The sequence below is a fragment of the Megalobrama amblycephala genome, linkage group LG15 (genome assembly GCF_018812025.1).
Source record: "Megalobrama amblycephala isolate DHTTF-2021 linkage group LG15, ASM1881202v1, whole genome shotgun sequence".
Classification (NCBI taxonomy): Eukaryota; Metazoa; Chordata; class Actinopteri; order Cypriniformes; family Xenocyprididae; genus Megalobrama; species Megalobrama amblycephala.
In genome coordinates this window covers 35,775,292-35,797,338 of record NC_063058.1, presented here as the reverse complement: position 1 = coordinate 35,797,338, position 22,047 = coordinate 35,775,292, and the positions used below count along the sequence as shown (strand labels likewise).

Here is a 22,047-nt window from a genome sequence, read left to right as displayed (position 1 = left end):
ATGAAGCTCAGCTGACAGACTTCCTGTAGGGTCTGTTTCTGCTTCAGGAACCAGATTTGGCTCCAGGAACCAGATTAAGTGACACACTAATGAACACACTAATGAAAATGTCCTACTATTATTAAAAACAAAAACATATGTGAAAAGATATGCAATATGCGAGACTTGCAAGGCGAGAAAGCAAACTATTATTTTTTTGCATTTTCAAAGCATTTTGAGTGCATTACCTAGCTGTACGCTACAGGTTTAAGTGAATGCAATTGGTCATCTGTTTATTCATACAGAAATAACACATCAGGACAGTAGTATGCTAGTCTGAACATAACCAGTGTGGTGTGAAGAAACACAAAGAAGATCTTTACCTAACGTGTCACACTTGTCTTTTGCTCGGCAGATGTCCTCCCTGAGAGACAAACACACTCATAATACAACACACACACACACTACACAAGTGTTTATGCTTTAATCTAGTTCAATCGACTGTTGTAATGAAAAAGGTGTGACTTAGGAAAGCAAATGTTATGAGGTCAAAGGTCAAGTTAAGGTCACCTGGTTATGAGAAGGGCCGTGTCATGATGACCCGGGTGACTGTCGTCCAAAACATTGTGACTTTGTTGCCACGTGCAGAAGTTATGAAGCGTCGCAGTGGCGTAGAAGTTTATATTCGGTCCTTCCTGAGAAACAAAAACACATGCTTTAATATACAGTACAAAACTAATTATTATAGCTGATCGGAGAGGAATAAAGACTCAGATGTTGCTCGTTTATGTCTCAGGACACTATTATTTTACTGAAGTATCAAGCCTGTTTCTCCTAAACTTCCACACAAATGAGTCAGCTCAGATCATTTGATGAGAAATAAATGAGATCATATTGAGATCTCTGAGTTGTGATGACAGACTTTGGGTTCTTGAGCAAATCTGTGCACAGTTTGAGACATTGTTGAGATCTCTTCTGAATAATGTAGAAGAGACACATGTGAAATTATTGTGGTCTTTTTTCTCTGGAGAAACTTGAGCAGCAAAAGTCTCCATTTAATCTCACTGATCTCTGTTTCTTCTAAACTTCCACACAAATGAGTAGGCTCAGATCATTTGATGAGAAATGATTGAGATCATATTGAGATCTCTGACTTTCGATGACAGACTTTGGGGTCTTTAGCAAATCTGAACAGAGTTTGAGACACAGAAGACCTCAGCAAAAGTCTCCATTTAATTCACTGCTGTCTAGGAGAAACAAATGAGAACTTAAAGAGATCTTATGTTGCTCGTTTATGTCTCGGGACACTTAATGCATTATTCTCACTAAAATATCAGTTTTGTCTCAGATGTTTCCCCTAGACTTACACAAAAACGAGTCAGCTCAGATCATTTGATGAGAAATGATGAGATCATATTGAGATCTCTGACTTTTGATGACAGAATTTGGGGTCTTTAGCAAATCTGAGCACAGCTTGAGTCATTTTTGAGATCCACTCAGAAACTGTAGAAAAGACGTGTGATTATTGGAGTATTTTTCTTCGGAGAAACATCTGAGAGTTCAACAAAAGTCAGCTCAGATCATTTGATAAGAAATGATGAGATCATATTGAGATCTCTGACTTTCGAAGTGAGAATTTTAGGGTCTTTAGCAAATCTGAGCACGGCTAGAGACATGTTTGAGATCTCTTCCGAAACTGTAGAAGAGACGTGAAATTATTGGAGTCTTTTTCTTTGGAGAAACATCTGAGAGTTCAGCAAAAGTCTTCATTTAATCTCACTGCTGTCTAGGAGAAACAAATGAGAACTTAAATAGATCTCATGTTGCTCGTTTATGTCTCAGAACACTTAATGCATTCTTTCACTGAAGTATCAACTTTTTCTCAGATGATTCCCCTAGACGTACACATAAATGAGTCAGCTCAGATCATTTGATAAGAAATGATTGAGATCATATTGAGATCTCTGAGTTTCTATGACAGACTTTGGGGTCTTTAGCAAATCTGAGCACAGCTTGAGTCATTATTGAGATCTCTTCCGAAACTGTAGAATAGAAACATTTGAGATTATTGGGGACTTTTTCTCTGGAGAAACATCTGAGAGTTTAGCAAAAGTCTTCATTTAATCTCACTGCTGTCTAGGAGAAACAAATGAGAACTTAAATAGATCTCATGTTGCTCGTTTATGTCTCAGAACACTTAATGCATTCTTTCACTGAAGTATCATCCTGGTCTCAGATGTTTTCCCTGGACTTACACATAAATGAGTCAGCTCAGATCATTTGATGAGAAATGATGAGATCATATTGAGATCTCTGACTTTCGAAGACAGACTTTGGGGTCTTTAGCAAAGCTAAGCACAGTTTGAGACATTGTTGAGATCTCTTCTGAAACTGTAGAATAGATACATGGATACTCTTTGGAGAAACATCTGAGAGTTCAGCAAAAGTCTTCATTTAATCTCACTGCTGTCTAGGAGAAACAAATGAGAACTTAAAGAGATCTCATTTGTCATTCGTCTTTCCAAAAGGATGTTTTCTGATGTACCTGTTCATTATGTATGACGATGAGTTTGACAATCATGATGTTGATCAGGTTTCCTACACTGGGGTCTCTGTAGATCGCAGCAACCTGAAACGACAGAGGCTTTTAGTCAAAAATACCCATAAACCACTGCTCTTCCAAATATACTGATAAACCACTTTGACACATCAGATGTTGACCTTCATTTAATGATTCATGTTTGAGGATATTTCCTGCCCAAAAATCAAATGACTGTCCTGCTCTAGATCTCCAAAACCAGTTTAAAAAGAGCAAAATTCCAGGTCAAATCCTGTTGTAACTCTGAGGCGATCCAACAGGAAGTCATTAGTTCACCATAAACACTGAGTGTTTAGAAGAAGCCAAAGGGGAAACCTCAAACAGACGTCTACAATTACACAGAGAGACAGACAGAGGGGAACATCTCCACTATAAATCACTGTCAGACGCACTAATGGAGTCTTCTGATTGGCCGAGAGAACACACCCACACCACTATGACATCATCAGTGCACTAAAACTCAATCAGATCAACATTTTATTCATTAATTCTTGACATATTTAATGTATATCACTACAGTATGTCAGATGCACTAATGCACTAATGATACTAAAGTACCATAAAGTACCATGGTATTCTCTGAAGGACCATGGGGTATCATGTAAATATCATGGTATATGACCATGATTATCATGCAGTACTATGGTATATACCAAAGTATCATCACTGTAGCATTCACCAGCATTATTAGGTGTAAATATAGTCCATTTGTTGTTTTGAACAGGTTTTACTCATTTATATCTGGATTGAAACCCAAAACTGGCTCATCAACTCAAAATATATGGACCGGAGCAGTGTGGGTGGGCAGAGGACCCCCTGATGGTTCATATCAAAGCACGTCTTGTGGGTAAAAAGCCCAGCCAAGTTATTATGGAGTAAATCAATATCACACACACATGTGGTATGGGATCAATTATTGATTAAAACTATTTAATAGACTTCAAACAGACTGAATGCTCATGAGACCAACAGCAGAGTTATGAGCTCAAAAACAAGAGAAACTACAAATCTGTTTCTCTAACAATAACACAATTCCATACTTCACTTATGACTGAGAGAAATTAATAAAATGTTCATTTACTTACTACTGACATGATTGTAAGTATGTAGTGCTCCAGGTTTCGTCCGTGATGTCGAACCATCTTGGTGTCGGCCGTCACCATGAGCTCAACGAAGCGCGGGTACGACAGGAAGCGTCTCTTGCGGGAATGAGAGCCGCTGGAATCATTTTTGGAATGAGCCACACGCTTCTGCATCGTTTCCTGTATCGACATCACTTCCTCTTCCAGAGTTCTGTTGCTATGGAGACTGATGTGATTGTTCTTGTGATGTTCTGTGGGAAAAGAAACAAATCTTCATAAACATTTTTACTGTATTACAGTAAAAAATTTATTAATTAATTTATATATTAATTAATATATTAAATTAATGTATATTTAAAGGCAGTACAGAGATTTAAATATGTACCTTTTATTTATATTTTTAAATATTTAACTAGTAAGTTTAGAAATAAAACATTAAAGTGATAAAATAAATACTAATAATTTATTTCTAAATATATTTATATGCAAAAATAAATATAATTAACATTTAATATGAACAATTTAATATTTCAAACTTTCATTATTAATAATATACATTTTCAATATTAAATTTAATAATAACAAATACTTCTATTATTACAATTCTTCATAACCTTTTACTGCATTACAGTAAAAATTAAATTAATATATTCAATTAATATACATTTAAATGGAGTATCATTATTACAAAGATTTAAATGTGTATAAGAGGTTATAATTCTTTATGACCTCTTTTACTGCATTACAGTAAAAAATTAATTAATATATTAAATTAATAATTATTTAAATTATTTAAATGGAGTATCATTACTACAATGGTTTAAATGTGTATTTATATGTATATTTTATTTATATTTTGTAATATTTAACTAATGTATTTAGAAATAAAACATTAAACTATTATTAATAATAATTATTGTTATGTATTTCTAAATATATTTATATACAAAAATAAACATAAATAATTAACATTTAATTTCATTTAATTACATTTAAATTTAAACATTACAATTTAATATTTCAGAGTTTCATTATTAATAATACAATAATAATAATTTTATTTCTAAATATATTGGTTAAATATATACAATTACAAAAAAAAATGTCAGTTTCAGTTTCATTTTAACATTTTAAATATTACAATATATTAATAATAATAATAATAATTTTTCTAAATATATTTAGATACAAATATATATATAAATAATTAATATTTAATATTTCACATAAACATTACCATTTAATATTTTAGTTTATATATATATATATATATATATATATATATATATATATATATATATATATATATATATTTATTTATTTATTTTTTTTTTACTATAACTATAGTTGTAATATTATTATAACTATAGTTATAATATAATAATGAAACTGATTTTTTTTATAAATCAAACATGAATGAAAGCAACAGTTGATTGACAGACTGCAGGAGTGTTTCTGCATCTGGAGCGCACTGACGCAGCTGATATATGACCGCATGTGGGATTATGTCAGAGCGGCACATGCTGGAAAACAGCCACGTCTGACGGCAGCAGCTGATTCCAGATCAGCTGAGGCGATGACGGCTGAAACCCTGACAAAAACTACTGCAGCACTGATGGCATTACCACGGTACTCTGAGATATAAAACACGTTTCTTCAGATCTGGATCTAGTATGTGAACAGAGGACTTGATTCTCCAGCTCTGATCTCGAGAGCGCTGCCAAACACACACAGCAAACACAAGCGTTCACTCAGCTGAGAAATCTGTGAACGGCCCAGGGGAAAAAACACAGAAAGAGGAGCAGAGAAAGAGCTTTGCAGGACGTTTGGACTGACGCCCGTAAGAGGCACTGCTGTGTTTGAGGCGGCAGAGCCACTTCCTGTCCCACCAGCCCCACACTGTCTGCTTCCTCTGAACGAATGAATGAACGAATGAATGAACGGCAGATCAATGAAGTGGAGGAGCAGTGTTCACACGCATCTGTGACACAAGTTCACTAAAACTACAACTATTACAGACATTTCTGTTAATATATATATATATATATATATATATATATATATATTTTTTTTTTTTTTTTTTTTTTTTTTTTCAACTAGTTGCCATGGCCTTTTCATGTAGTTTAACTTTAACTAAAATAACTAAAACTGGCTAAATTATATTAATAATAGTATTATTAAATATTAAAAAATAACTAAATTTTTTATAAAAAACTACTTTTTTAATAAAATATATCAAAAACACAACAAAATTACTAAAACTTTAAATAAAACTAAAAGGAAAACTACTAAATGATACTAGATGTTGTTTTATTTTGAAATATACTGCTTACATATATAATAAATTACATTTCAGAGTTTCATTATAATATTATAAATGTTACAATATATTAATAATAATAAGAATAATAATACTTTATTATTAAGTATATATAAATATACCAATACATATAATTTAAAAAAACTAAAACTAATAAAAATGACAAAAAATTGCATTATTATATTTTAAATATTACATGATATTATAAATAATAATAATAACAAGGCCATAATACTACTACTACCTCTTATTAATAATAAGTATATTATTAAGTATATAAATATATCAATGATAGTAAGCACTGATCTGAGTACAGCATGATCCCAGTGAGATTTAGGGTCAGAGAGCTGAACTGGTGCCACACAAACTGTTCAGGGTGTCACGGATCCCTTGTCTCCCGGACTCCAAATCCCATGATCCTCTTGTCTCCTCACCTGCACTCACTTCCCTCGTCTTCTCCTCCTCATCACGGATTGCCTGCACCTGTTCCTGATTGTCAGTACACCCTTTATAATGGACTCACTCCCTCCACTCCTTGTCTGTCCTAAATGTTATATGGAAGTGTTTGATTGTTGTCTCCTCGTTGTGTCAATAAAAACCCATCGATTGTGGAAATCCGTTAACGCCTCATCTCTACAACAGCAAACCGTAACAGAAGGACAGACCGATACCGCTGGATCTCCAAGAGAAGATGGGTATCTACCTGATCCCCGAGTGTCCAGAATCTCTCAGGGCGGTCGAAAGACTATGCCTTTTGCGGCAGAGTGGCAGGCCGTTGGAGAGCCGCCGCCGAGCATTCCGCTCCAGCCGCCGCCGCCGAGCAATCCGCTCCAGCCGCCGCCGCCGAGCAATCCGCTCCAGCAGCCGCCGCCGAGCATTCCGCTCCAGCCGCCGCCGCGAGCATTCCGCTCCAGCCGCCGCCGCCGAGCAATCCGCTCCAGCCGCCGCCGCCGAGCAATCCGCTCCAGCCTTTCACGGGCCGCCAGAGGATGCTGGCTGGTTGATAGACTTTGTCACAGAGCCCGTCGCTCCAGCCCTCAATGAGCCCTCAGCTCCAATAGCGGCCAACGAGCCCTCGTCTCCAATCTCCGCCGCCGAGCCTGCATCTCCAGTCTCAGCCGCCGAGCCAGTCTCCCCAGTCTCAGCCGCCGAGCCAGTCTCCCCAGTCTCAGCCGCCGAGCCCTCCGCTCCAGTCTCAGCCGCCGAGCCCTCCGCTCCAGTCTCAGCCGCCGAGCCCTCCGCTCCAGTCTCAGCCGCCGAGCCATCCGCTCCTGCCTCAGCCGCCGAGCCCTCCGCTCCAGTCTCAGCCGCCGAGCCATCCGCTCCTGCCTCAGCCGCCGAGCCCTCCGCTCCAGTCTCAGCCGCCGAGCCCTCCGCTCCAGTCTCAGCCGCCGAGCCATCCGCTCCTGCCTCAGCCGCCGAGCCCTCCGCTCCAGTCTCAGCCGCCGAGCCATCCGCTCCTGCCTCAGCCGCCGAGCCTCCGCTCCAGTCTCAGCCGCCGAGCCATCCGCTCCAGTCTCAGCCGCCGAGCCTCCGCTCCAGTCTCAGCGCCGAGCCCTCCGCTCCTGCCTCAGCCACCGAGCCCTCCGCTCCTGCCTCAGCCGCCGAGCCCTCCGCTCCTGCCTCAGCCGCCGAGCCAGCCGCCCCAATCACCGCAGCAGAATCAGCCATTCCACGCGCCGCCAAGCCAGCTCCATGCTCCTCCACCCACATATCCATGATATTTCTGGGACTCCTCGCAACTATCCTAAACCTCCCCAAGTATTTTTTGGGGGGGGCCAGGTACCCGTGGGTGGGGGACATGTGTGGAGACACATGTGGGTGGGTCTTTGCCATGGCCACCCAAGGCTCCTGACCCGCCATGGCAGCCCGTTACACCTGACCCGCCGTGGCTGCCCACTGCACCTGACCCGCCGTGGCTGCCCACTGCACCTGACCCGCCATGGACCCCCCCAGGGCGCCCACCCCCCCCTCCCCGGTGTTTCTCCTACGGCGCGAGGACGCACCTACCGGGAGGGGGAGGTACTGTCACGGATCCCTTGTCTCCCGGACTCCAAATCCCATGATCCTCTTGTCTCCTCACCTGCACTCACTTCCCTCGTCTTCTCCTCCTCATCACGGATTGCCTGCACCTGTTCCTGATTGTCAGTACACCCTTTATAATGGACTCACTCCCTCCACTCCTTGTCTGTCCTAAATGTTATATGGAAGTGTTTGATTGTTGTCTCCTCGTTGTGTCAATAAAAAACCCATCGATTGTGGAAATCCGTTAACGCCTCATCTCTACAACAGCAAACCGTAACACAGGGGAAATGTGTCATGGATTACACTGGGCTTTAATGTGTTTTGATGTTGAGCTTAGGCCAGTTCCCATCTTCATCGGCATCATCGTCATTGTGCGAACCGAACGCTTTGAACAAACTCCACTGCCTGACGCAAATGAAAACGACACAGTCTGAAGAGCCTGTCCTCCAGACACACGCGCTTCACGAGGACATCTGCCGTGTGTTTATTCACACAGACCAGACGGCACACAACTCCACTTTAACCAGCACACTGGTGTAAACTACCCTCACAAGACAACGAGAGCAGCGGGGCGATCATGACAGCGGTTGTTGACGTGACCTTTGACATGAGTCTGGACTTCTTCACAAAGTTTGATGCTGATCTAAACACTGAGATCATTGACGGAAACTAATAAATCATCAGAATGAGACTTGAAGTCTAGCTGAAGTCAGCAGGACAGTAATAAAACACATTCACTGAACTGAACTATGTCATACTGTAAACATGGACACTGGGAGGCTCATTCAATCAGAGACCAGAATAGGGTTGATCGATTTTATAATCAGAATTAAAATATATTTGAAAATATATTTTACAAACATAATACAATAAAAAAATAACATTTATATATATATATATATATATATATATATATATATATATATATATATATATATATATATATATATATATATATATATATATATATATATATATATATATATATATTAGATATGTTAAAATATATTTACCAAAATATATAAATGAAAAAGTAAATGTATAAATTAATACATAAAAATAAATAATATTAAATATTAAATAAATATATTTTTAAACATATAGCAAAACAAAAAAATATATCAATAAATAAAAATAAATATTTAAATAAATAAATAAATATATATATATATATATATATATATATATATATATATATAGCAAAAATAAAAAACAATAAATAAATAAAATAAATAAAAATAAATAGATATTTTAAATACATTTTGAAATATATGTTGCAAAAATAAATGAATGAATAAAATTAAACAAATTAATAAACAAAATTGTAAAATATATTAAACAAAAATAGAATACAATAAATAAATAAATAAATAAAAATAAATATTTAAATACATTTTAAAATATATTTGGCAAATATAAAATAAATTAATAATTCAAATATTTAAATATTTTTAAATATATTTAGCAGCAATTGCCTAAAACAAGCAAACAAATACACTTATATACATAATTTCAGGATGTTTCAGTATTTTTTACTTGAAACCAGATGAAGAGTTTTTCAGGTCTGCTTTTCAATGACAATAAGAAACTTCACAAACATTCAGCAACACAATTCATCATAAATGTCTGTAGAGAAACAAGCGATTCATCACCAAACTCATTAACATTCTTGAGCAGACGTGCTTCTCATCAGGTAATGTCTGAAAACACGCAGACTAGTAATTAAGAGCAATCTTTCGCTCGCGAGACAGAGAACATCACAGGAGATGATGGTGAAGGTCATGTGAAGATCCAGACGTTTCTCAGCGTTTAGAGACAGAAGACTGATGCAACGTCTCCATGAGCTTCCCCTGCGACCATCTGTCTGTCAGCTTTCTGTTTTCATCATAGTTTGGACAAAAGCCCAAAAGTCTGATTCATCTGGACGCTTTTCAGTCCATGGGATTCTTCCACCTGTTTTATCATCCATCAGGTGAAAATCATGAAACTTGACACTGCTAAACAGAAAAATGTCAAAAACTGACACCAACCAAAGCAGTTCATTCATAAGAGAGAAACACACACTCGTCTTCTGAACGTCAGACAGACGAGATGAATCGACCCGTATCGCCCTCAACCCTCATCTCTTTCCATCTGCCCACCAGCGCAGCAATGCCAGTCACATGACCTGAAGAGCCAGATAGACGCCAGCATCTTCATCAGCAGCTCGGATCTAAACATCTCAAAGCATCACCTGACGCTTCATTTTTTCCCAAGTTTAGGAGCACATTAAACTGCTAGGACAATTAATCAGATTATTTGATCACATTTATTTAATTTAAAGAATTAAATAATCATCTTTTGAGGTACAATATTCATATTAGGATATTAGAATATTAGAATATTCATTATTATTGCAATTTTTGTTTTTCGGTCCCTTAATTTAAGGCCTCTTATAATAACAATTAAAGGGGACCTATAACGCCCCATTCACAGGATATCATAATATATGTAATATCAGTCTCTGGTGTCTCCAGAATGTGTCTGTGAAGTTTCAGCTCAAAATCCCCCACAGATCATTTATTATAACTTGTCAAATTTGCCCCTATTTGGGTGTGAACAAAAACACAACATTTTTGTGTGTGTCCCTTTAAATGCAAATGAGCTCCGCTTTCCAGAAGAGGGCGGAGCTTTAACGGCTCAACAACAACAAAGCTGGAGAATCTCACGCAGCCAAAATGAGGAAAGTGTTCAGCCTTACATTGTTCAAACCGGAGTCTACACTGATGGAGAGACTCAGGAAGAAGTTACAACTTTTAGACGTTTCTGAATGGTTAGTGGATAAATTGATGTAGTTGCTGTGGAGTTGATTCAACTCATCCACTAGCATGTGCCGTCATGTTCATCTTTTGTGTTGAATTGACCCTCGTTTGTGAAGCAGTCCGGCGTAAAATGACGGCATTTACAAAAACAACTCTTCCTCTTCTCTAAAGCAGCCCAACATGGCCCCGCCCCCTTTGTTGTGTGTTCTCGGGGGCGGAGTTTATGTAAATTTTAGGGTTTGTGATGTCACTAACCCAGGAAGAAGCTTGTTGTAGTCCCTACCAGCCATTTGTTGTAGTCCTTAAAAAGCGATTTCTTTAAAAGAAAATATCTCTCTTTGCATGTTTACGCTGTTATGATAGTTTGATTATAAAGTAGGCTATATTTGAGTCTATAGAATATATAGATCTGGCTCTGTGAGACTATAATTTGAATTAATCCCTTCTCTGACATTAAGGTACAGAACGGCTCTTTCATTATTACTCTGAACATTGTATAAGCATTCGTTTCATGTGTCATTGAACGGAGAGTAAACGTCACATCCTTTTGATTTTCCCAGCAAAAATCAGTCTACAGGTTTTCATAGACAACCTAGGGAAGTCTGGGAAGGTCTCATTTTTTTAACTTTCGTTACAAGCTGTTCACATGTTTGCAATAAAATGTGATTAATACATGAAAATTCTTTCTTTAAGATGTTCACACCATGACATTCGCGCCTCTCCACATCTGACTCTACATAAACTCAATGTGGTTTTGAGCTTCTTTGATGACAGAGAGAGTAAATGGATCCACATCCAGGTGTCGAGATGAACCACTTTAACAGCCCTTATTATGGAAACGCATCTCTCAACACATCTCGAGACAAGCCAGACGTGAGATCAGCACTGACAGAGACCATAAAACCACAGAAAATGTTATTTTAGCATCACTGAGGTACTATTATAGTTTATTTTATTCAAATTTTGAACTTGTATACTTGTATATATATATATCAATCTCATGCAATGCTAAAATCATACATTCACATTCATTTAGAAGGAGAAAGCCTGAACAATGACAAGATTCACTATATTACACAGATTCTCATTTCGAATCACTCAAACTAATAACAAACAGCACTAGACGTCAAACTGAGACGTCGTTGGTGACTGCGCCGTGTTTCTGGAGACGATTAGAGGACGATCTGCCAGTCGGTCACAATCAAGAGATCTGCAGAGTGATGCAAGACCTGCGACATACATTCACCCATATCTCGTGACAACATTCGCTTCAGAGATAACCACGCTGCATTTGTTCTCCGCCGTTGTCTGTTTCAAAAGAGCTCTTATGAGGAGATGACAAAGGCAAAAACACCCTCATCCTCTGGATTCAGCAGAACAGACACAAACACAGCAAACATGTTCATGAAGGGAAGAGAAATCACATTAATATCTCAAACATTTCTCATCAAATGATCTTCACATTCATTTTATACATCTAGTCTCTTACTGGATGATGACTAGAGACTCATTTGGGTTGTTTGAGCAGAAAAATCTGAGACATACACCTTAAATGAACTCCTAAAGGAACGAGCCATGAAAGAGCAACCTATGAGCAATAAGCATTCAGGGAAGCATAACGTCACCGGCCATCCGCTTGGTATTTTCCTACAAACTGGGACAGTTGGCACGATCCGAACACGTCCCATCTTCCCTTTCATCCTCCTCTGTCTCTCTCTCCGTCCAATCGCAGCTCAGATTTAACACAAGACTCCTCTTTCAAGCCAGACATAAAGAAGTGCAGGCAGGGGCCGTGGCATCACTGACCCTCACAAAGACGGCCTTTATGTGGCCGCACAACCTGCTGAGGACGGTTGAAGAGAAAGAATCCCTCCTAAACCATCCTGAACCGCTGCGGAGAATCTCAATACAGCAACTCAAGCTCTAACTGGACTCTATTAGTCTTATAAAACGCCTGAATGATAGTTGGAGTTGAAATTCTAATTATTAACATATAATCATAAGAAATCAGTCATTAGTTTTCTAACCAATGTATGAGTTACAGTATCACTGTAGTTGTAATAAAAATTGGAGTGTTTATTGTCCAAATATGGGCGTTACAGGAGGTCATGTGATCTGAGACAGTTTTTAAATAGTCTTTTTTGACTTGTTTTTCAGTAAATATATATAAAAAACTTTGAAACGAGATTAATTCACTACAAATAGCTGGTATAGAGACTACAACGAGCTTCTTCCGGGGTTAGTGACATCACAAACCATAAATTTACATAAACCCCATGTTGGGCTGCTTTAGAGAAGAGGAAGAGTTGTTGTAGTAGAGTGTTGTTGTCATGCCGTCATTTTACGCTGGACTGCTTCACAAACGAGGGTCAATTCAACACAAAAGATGAACATGACGGCACATGCTAGTGGATGAGTTGAATCAACTCCACAGCAACTACATCAATTTATCCACTAACCATTCAGAAACGTCTAAAAGTTGTAACTTCTTCCTGAGTCTCTCCATCAGTGTCGACTCCGGTTTGAACAATGTAAGGCTGAACACTTTCGTCATTTTGGCTGCGTGAGATTCTCCAGCTTTGTTGTTGTTGAGCTGTTAAAGCTCCGCCCTCTTCTGGAAAGCGGAGCTCATTTGCATTTAAAGGGACACACACAGAAATTGCGTGTTTTTGCAAATTTGACAAGCTATAATAAATGATCTGTGGTGTATTTTGAGCTGAAACTTCACAGACACATTCTGGAGACACCAGAGACACATATTACATCTTGTAACTTAACTTTTGATGATTTTGTCAGAAAACAAGACCTAATATCTTCAGTCATTTTGCTTCTCCAGTAGGAACAGAGGAAGAGCATCATTGCTGCAGTGCATTAGTTATGATTCAGTGTTCACTAAAGCCCTTTAAGCGGGTTCGTTTAGTGTCTTCAGGCTCCGATCATTGAACACGGATCCAGCCGAGCTTGTTTCTGCCAGCTGTGTGTCATGCATAAAAACAATTACCAAACTACATTAAGCGCTTCCCCCATAAAACCCTGAAGATCCTGGTTAATCTGTCTGCCTTTGCAGCATTCATCTGGAGTTCTGGCACTCCTCAAACACAAAACAAACAGAGCCGCTCTGAAACTGAGCTGTCCTGGCAGTGCCGGCGCTCTGAGGCCAGCGAATGCACTATGCCAGATTAAGTCCAGACACTAAGCGCTTCCATACTTATGCGGCATGGGCTCGGGCGTGTGCGTGTCTTGGATCTCTGGCACCGGCGGGAGGAGAGGCGGTGGGCAGCAGGTGCACGAATGCACAGGTGATCAACCTCACCAAAGTCCCTTCAAAGCAAGTCATCTTTGAAACACCAGCTTCTAACGGCAGCTGCAGCGACGCAATGACTTAACCAATCAGCGATTAGCTCTTATATTTAGAAGGCGGGGCTTATTCCACCATATTGTGTGTTGCAGTTTCTCATGTTTATAGTAATATAATTAAAGTCTTCTCTATATTCTTACTGGATGACAACTAGTGACTCATCTGGGTCTGGCTTTGCTTCTCTTTAATAATTTTAGAAGAAAAATCTGAGGCAAAGTTGATACACGACTGAGATCTCAATTAAGTGTCCTATACAATGAACAAGACTCCTGAACATCAGTTATCAGTGTCTATTTCAGGACAGACGCTGAGAAAGCGAGGTGTTGAACAGACAGCAGACAGAGTGACTCATTTGTCCGGCCGTGACATGCAAAGCTTTGGCAACAATTTCCAGCAACACCCTGCAATCTAATACACGCTTAGATCTTTGCATTTCTAATCGCTTATGCTTCATAATGGCACGCTTATTGAAACAATAACTCATCATTTCAGCCTACATTAGTGTGTTTGTCCAGTCAATCATCACTACTCGTGCTCACAGTGAAGTTAAAGTTCAGCACGTGCATCGTCCTGCTCGTCTGAATCATATTTAGAGGCTTGAGCAAGAAAGAAACCACCTAGAAACGACCCAGAACACTGTAGCAACTGCAACTAGATGAGTAAAGTTCGTAAACAAACTTTGATGTTGGCTTGAGAAAGAAAGTCTAGCCTGAACGTTTCAAGTAATTGTGATGGACGATAAATGATTTATCGATTCATGTTCTGGTAATCTTGAATCAGAATATCTTCCTCTTGCAGCATCTCTTCTCTTCTCTGATGACGAGGGCGGGGCAACCTGTCACTCACATGAGATCCACCAATAGCAAACCACAACCATCCAATCAAAATCAAGCCCCGCCCTACATTTGTTCTTGTTTGCGAAGCGTTTCACTCGGATAGGCACAACAGAGAAGAAAAGACTCTCTTTCATGCCGACTGTAATACTCAGACAGTTGTTACACTGAATCCTCTCCTTCAAAGCGTTCGGTATCTGAGCATCAGACTCAGTTATCAGATTGAACCTCAGCTGAGCTCTTTTCATCCTCATCAGTCTCTTTGATGCACAACCCCGATCCAACATCACATCTGCACAATAGAGATGCGAAGGTGTGACGATGAAGAGTTCGACTGAAAAATCATCATTTACACACCCTCATGTGCAAAGGCTCTTTTGTCTAAACTGTTTCATTTCAAAACCTATTATTTCACCTGTCAGGGTGAAGCACTTCCAGCACTGAGAATATATATAAACTATTTTATGATGCTTCATTAAAAGTCAAACAGGTTCGAATAACATGTGAAAGATGACAGAGCGTTTGAACTGAAGGATCACCAGCCAGTATTTGTGTGGGTTGGAGATTTCTAAGTGTCTGGAGCAACTTACTTTCATTAGATGAAGAATTCCAATAACCGGCTCATAATGAAGACGCTAATCCTCACAATAACCACACGCCAGCATGCTCAAAGCTGACTTTCCACACACTCAAAACTTAAACATTCACATGCGTCATGTTAGAGCTCTGAAATGCATTTCCAAGCCGGTATTTCCTCTGTTACCTGAGGTGGTGCACGGCTGCGTGTCAGGTGACTTCCTGTCTGCGTCGTGTCTGTAGACGAGGTGAGGTTTGTTATGCTCTTCCTCATACTCCTCTCCATCAGCGCTCAACAGGGGCTCCAGGAAGAACTGACCGCTGTGTGTCGTGAACGTGCCGATCTGAAGAAACAACACAGAATGAGTCACATGATGATTGAACGAGTCCTGACCGTCATGCTCTTACTTAAGTGATCAAACGCTCAATATTCTCCTGCCGGACCAAAGAATAGATGGACAAATCCGAGGAGGAACCAGAGCAACAGCTACAGATCCACAGATTCATTTCACATCAGTATTGAATGGGATGTTCCTTCTGTTTTATAAAATTATTTATAAACTAAAGGTCATGTTTCAGTGATTTTAAGATGGATGTCTTCATGCTAACAATACCTCCTGTCAAGTGGCATATTGCTTACTAAATAAAATTCTTGGGTAATATTTGCAGAGAAACAAAGAAAAACCAAGCAAATTTCAGATTTAACAATAGTAATCTAATTACAAATTTAATAAATATATAAATAATAGTACAAAATAAATGAATAGTAAAATAAAAATACATAAAAATGAATAGTAAAATAAAATAAATAATGTATAGTTAATAAATAAATTAAAAATGAATAAACAAAACAAATAAAAAATAAAAATGAACAGTAATGTAAATAAGCAGAAAATGAGTAGTAAACAAAACAAATAAAAAAACAAGTAAATTAAAAATGAATATTAAAATAAATAAATACAAAAATTAAAAAATTAAAAATAACTAATTATTATAACTATTTATTAAAAAATAACTAAAATGATAAAATAAAGAATAAAATAAATAAAAATGATAAAAAATATGTATAAAAGAAAAGTAAAATAAATAAACATGAATAGTAAACAAAATAAATAAAAAATAAATAGTAAAGAAAATAAGTTAAAAATTATACAGTTTAAATAAACAAAAAATAAATAAAGATAGTAAAATAAATAAGCAGAAAATGAGTGGTAAACAAAAAAAAATAACAAAACAAGTAAATTAAAAATGAATATTATATAATAATTATGAATGTTAAAATAAATAAACAAAAATAAATATTAAAAAATAACTAAAATGATAAAATAAATAAAAAAATTATAATAAAATAAAACGTATAAAAAGAAAAGTAAAATATATAAATAAACATTAATAGTAAACAAAATAAATAAAAAATGAATAGTAAAGAAAATAAGTTTAAAATTATAAAATATAAATAAAAATGAATAGTAAAATTAAAATAAATAAATAAATAAAAAATAAAAAAGATATATAGTTAAAAAATTAATAAAAATGAACAGTAAAATTGATAAATATTAAAAAATACTAAAAAATAAAATACATTAAAAATGAATAGTAAAATAAATAAATAAAACAAAATAATTCAAAATAATTAAAATAATTAAATAAATAATTAATAAAAATAAATTTAAAAATTATAGTAAAATAAAATGTTTAAAAATTAATGGTAAAATAAAATAAATATACACGAATAGTAAACAAAATCAAAATTAATGCAAATTAATGTTAAATACATTAAAAAACCTAGAAAAATAATAAATAATGAGGCATAATGATTGACATTTCTAATGATTCCTGAAGCCCCCCTGGAATCAGGGTTTATCACTATGGCAACACGTTCAAACACAGAATTCCAAAGTCCTGCATACATTCCGAACGGGAGCTGGTACATACAGTACGAACAAACAGAAACATACCAGCAAATAATGAAGTGGAAAAACGCTTGGGTTTGCTTGAACGAATGGAAACATGTTTGACGTGAACTCAATTAGTTTTCCACCGGGTGTCACGGAGCCATTCCCGTGAAGACTGACATTACACTCTCACTGTGAATGAACGTGACGGATGTGAGGATCTGCTCCTCTCCAGATCACAATCTCTGTCAATCACATCCACGTCACTGGCCTGGTATTCATCTTCCCTCAGAAACACGCCAGAAAATGTCACTTCTGTCTCATCCCACGGCGTGACCTTCACCCATGAGGAGCCTTTTCCACAAATACACACTGTGTGTTGATATCACACCAAATCAAATCACAAACACCTAAATCACTACAAAAAGCTTCATAATAGCTCTGAAGTCAGATGACAGATTTGTGTGAGGAAAAGAGTTGAATGTAGTGAATGTAGTTCTGAGTGACAGCAGAAACGTGTAAAAGCGCAGCATTAGGATGATGTCGCTCAACACGCAGCGTTCATTAGCCCGATTCCGCAGGATATTTGGGATGTGAGCGTGAATATTTCCGTCGGCAGCGGGAGAGACGTTTCTGACAGGTAAACACTCGCTAACAGCCTTGGGGATGGAAAGATGACATAACTTTTCCTTCACACGTGCACTTGGAAATCAAATCCCACAAATCCCTAAGAACACAGTATTGATGGACAGAAACACACACTGTAAACACACACACACGCTCAGACACGACTCAGCCCTTACAATAAAGAAAAAGTTTTATGGTAAACTGATGATATCAGATATTGATTGATTTACGAGTTCATCTCACGAACCGGCCAAGAACAAGTCTGGCTTATATTTGAACACTAAATCAAAATGAAGTAATAATAATAGAAGGATTAATAAAGCAATTACATTTTGCAAAAAGAAAATAAAGTCTGTTTTTAGGACCATTTAGATTTCTTGCATTGTGATTTATCATGAAACATTTGCTTTCCAGATTCTCATGAAGATAAAATGTTGTATAATAATTGTAAAGCATGTATACTTAATTTAAATTATATGATTCAAATGAAGCAAAAAGTATTTTTACTACAAAAAATAGGCTTAATTTTCTTTTACTTAATTTTGCAAAATATAATTATGGTTAAATATATTTATATAAATATATTTATTGAATAAATATCAATAAATATAAAAAACATTAAGCAAAAAGTATTTTTACTGCAAAAAAGAGGCTTAATTTTCTTTTTCTTAATTTTGCAAAATATAATTATGGTTAAATATATTTATATAAATATAAATATTGAATAAATATCAATAAATATGAAAAAAAACATTAAGCAAAAAGTATTTTTACTGCAAAAAAAAGGCTTAATTTTCTTTTTCTTAATTTTGCAAAATATAATTATGGTTAAATATATTTATATAAATATATTTATTGAATAAATATCAATAAATATAAAAAGCATTAAGCAAAAAGTATTTTTACTGCAAAAAAAAGGCTTAATTTTCTTTTTCTTAATTTTGCAAAATATAATTATGGTTAAATATATTTATATAAATATATTTATTGAATAAATATCAATAAATATAAAAAACATTAAGCAAAAAGTATTTTTACTGCAAAAAAAGAGGCTTAATTTTCTTTTTCTTAATTCAGGAAAATATAATTATGGTTAAATATTATTACATAAATATAAATATTGAATTAATATAAGTAAACATTGAATTAAATAATATATATTTTTTTTATTTATATATTATAAATAAATATATTTACTTATATTTATTAATGATAATGTAACTAATTATAATTTATGCAAAAGATAATAATATAAAAATAATAATTATGTTTTGCACAAATTATTTATTTTGTATAAATAAGTGTCGTGTCTAATGTGGAATAAATATAATAAAATATAATGTAATATAATATAATATAATATAATATAATATAATATAAAATAATATAATATAATATAATATAATATAATATAATATATATATAATATAATATAATATAATATAATATAATATAATATAATATAATATAATATAATATAATATAATATAATATATATGTGTAATGTGAACATTTTATCTTCACATTACATTAATGGCATTTGCGTATATATAATTAAAATATATGTTAAATGTTTAAATGATTCACCTATATACTCTGGTATGACATTATATCCATATTTCTGTATAGTTTTACCATGGTACATGTCCAAAAGACCATAATTTTACTCTTTGGAAGATTGTTGGCACTGAAATAACTCCAGATTAAGGCTTCAGTTTTCCGGTGTAAATCCACTTGGCTCATGCCAGCTGTGGGCATCAGAGGTCATCCGAGGTCATTCTCACAGAGACGTTCAGATGAGAGGCCATGAACATCTGTCCTGAAGGTTATTACGCTCAGGTGCGGACAGACGCTGTCGACAATCTGACATCATGACCAGAGCGAGAGAGAAGATCAGCGCACCTGACGGACGAGACGTTCATATCGTATACTTTAACAGACGATTTTTTTGTGCAAAGATCAGTAACCTCACTGTCAGAGAACCACGGTCTTTCTCTCATCCCATGATGCAATGCAATATAAAAAAAAAAAAACTAATTAAAAAGAAACTAAAAAAGAATTTAAACAAAAATGTTTCAGTTTCAACAACAATTTGAACACATCAAAACAACCGAACAGCAACTGGTGCATCAGCTGAACCTCTAAATATGTGCACACTGTGAACCTTCCTCTGGCTGTTTACGACACGAGCGGGCCTAAACACGCGAGGCTCCTGTCGTCCTCTGAGCTCCGAGACTGACGAACGACTCGATGACGACCTCGTGACCTCATCAGAGCCTAAACGAGCGGCGTCACGAGGAGCGGCTCTTTCAGCGGCCCGCCGCCCCGCAGCTGCGTTTACAGCCGGGACTAATCACCTCCTGCCACCTGAGATAACTAATTAACAGATGACCGTATGCAAATGGGTCAGGAGCACATCCTCAAAAACGCCCTGAGGTCAGTCAGCAAGAGCCACGGGAGGGTTAAACCGCTTAGGAAGCTGAGCAAATGGACTATATTTGAAAGACTGGACAGCTGGGTGTCATATGAACCGAATCACATCCATTCATTCTGAACCGCACGAGTCATTTCTCTAAAATAACTAGCAGGGCAGTTTAAACACCTGCTCATGCCTTGTGTCCCATCCAAACTCAACTAAAACAAAGCCTGATCTTCACAGATAGAACTAATCCCATCATTACGAGTTTCCTGCAAGTAAAAACTCGTAATTACAAGCTGGAAACGCTCTGATCTGCTGTGACATCACACAAAACACCTGAAATTCAGCATTTAGCAACCTCTACATGATCAACCTAGATCTCTAACCGCGTTTATACTCACTATTCCTGTCTATCCAAGTCATTTCTCACATCTAAAATAGCTATCAGTTTAAACATCCACTCACACCTCATGTTTCCCATCAGACTAGTTAAACTAGAACCAAAGCCTAGTCTTCACAGAAAGAACTAGTCCAGTATTCATGTCAGAATTACCATAGTTATGAGTTTTGTGCACATAAAAATACTCACGTCATTGTTTAACTTGCAATTACAAGTTGGAAACACTCACAGTTAACTATTGCGATATCACAAAAAACAACCAGAACTAAACAGTTAGCAAGCACTAGACATTACTAGTTACCAGCACAGATATTTAACCACTAACTCTGTGTTTATTATAACTATTCCAGTCCATCCAAGTCATTTCTCCCATCTAAAATAACTAGCATTAAGTTTAAACATCCGCTCACGCCTCAGGCATGTTTCCCGTCAAGAATAGAGAAGAATAACTCAACTAAAAATGAAAAACTTATCAAACACTATAAGTTACCTGTTTTATACCAAAGGATTAGTTCCCTTCAGAATTAAAATACCCTGATAATTTACTCACCCCCATGTCATCCAAGATGTTTATGTCTTTCTTTCTTCATGAGGAAAACATTCCAGGATTTTTCTCCATATAGTGGACTTCACTGGGGTTCAACGGGTTGAAGGTCCAAATGTCAGTTTCAGTGCAGCTTCAAAGAGCTCTACATGATCCCAGACAAGGAATAAGAGTCTTATCTAGAGAAACCATCGGCCATTTTCTAAAAAAAATATACTTTTTAAACACAAATGCTCGTCTTGCACTGCTCTGTGATGCGCCACGCATGACGTCATCATGTTGGAAAGGTAGGAGGAAGTACTGTGGTCGGGCATAAAACTCCATCTTATTTGGTCCTCCAACTTCAAAATCGTCCGACATCGTTGTTTCACCTTTTTTTGTAAAGAACGTTTGACTTAGTCTTTGTACGTTTGCTTTATAGACACTGGATCGGTATACCTTTCCAACATGATTACGTCATGCGCAGAGCAGTGCAAGACGGCATTTGTGGTTAAAAAGTATATCATTTTTATTTATTTTTAGAAAATGGCCGATGGTTTCTCTAGATGAGACTCTTATTCCTCGTCTGGGATCATGTAGAGCTCTTTGA

The 22,047-nt window shown here is 36.6% G+C and overlaps 1 protein-coding gene across 3 annotated transcripts in view; it reads right to left on the bottom strand.

Moving 5' to 3' along the window:
• Nucleotides 1–22,047, bottom strand: part of LOC125246949 (A disintegrin and metalloproteinase with thrombospondin motifs 20) — a 93,334-nt gene that overhangs the window by 69,384 nt on the left and 1,903 nt on the right. For 2 of the 3 annotated variants that reach the window (XM_048158102.1, XM_048158104.1), the window contains exons 3-7: nucleotides 15,761–15,917; nucleotides 3,664–3,911; nucleotides 2,525–2,608; nucleotides 550–674; nucleotides 363–403 (exon numbers count right to left, since the gene is read on the bottom strand). In XM_048158102.1, the coding sequence (XP_048014059.1) occupies nucleotides 363–403; nucleotides 550–674; nucleotides 2,525–2,608; nucleotides 3,664–3,911; nucleotides 15,761–15,917 (655 nt within the window). Of the gene's footprint in view, nucleotides 1–362; nucleotides 404–549; nucleotides 675–2,524; nucleotides 2,609–3,663; nucleotides 3,912–15,760; nucleotides 15,918–22,047 lie in introns of those variants that run through there. The other variant, XM_048158103.1, reaches the window with a different exon arrangement.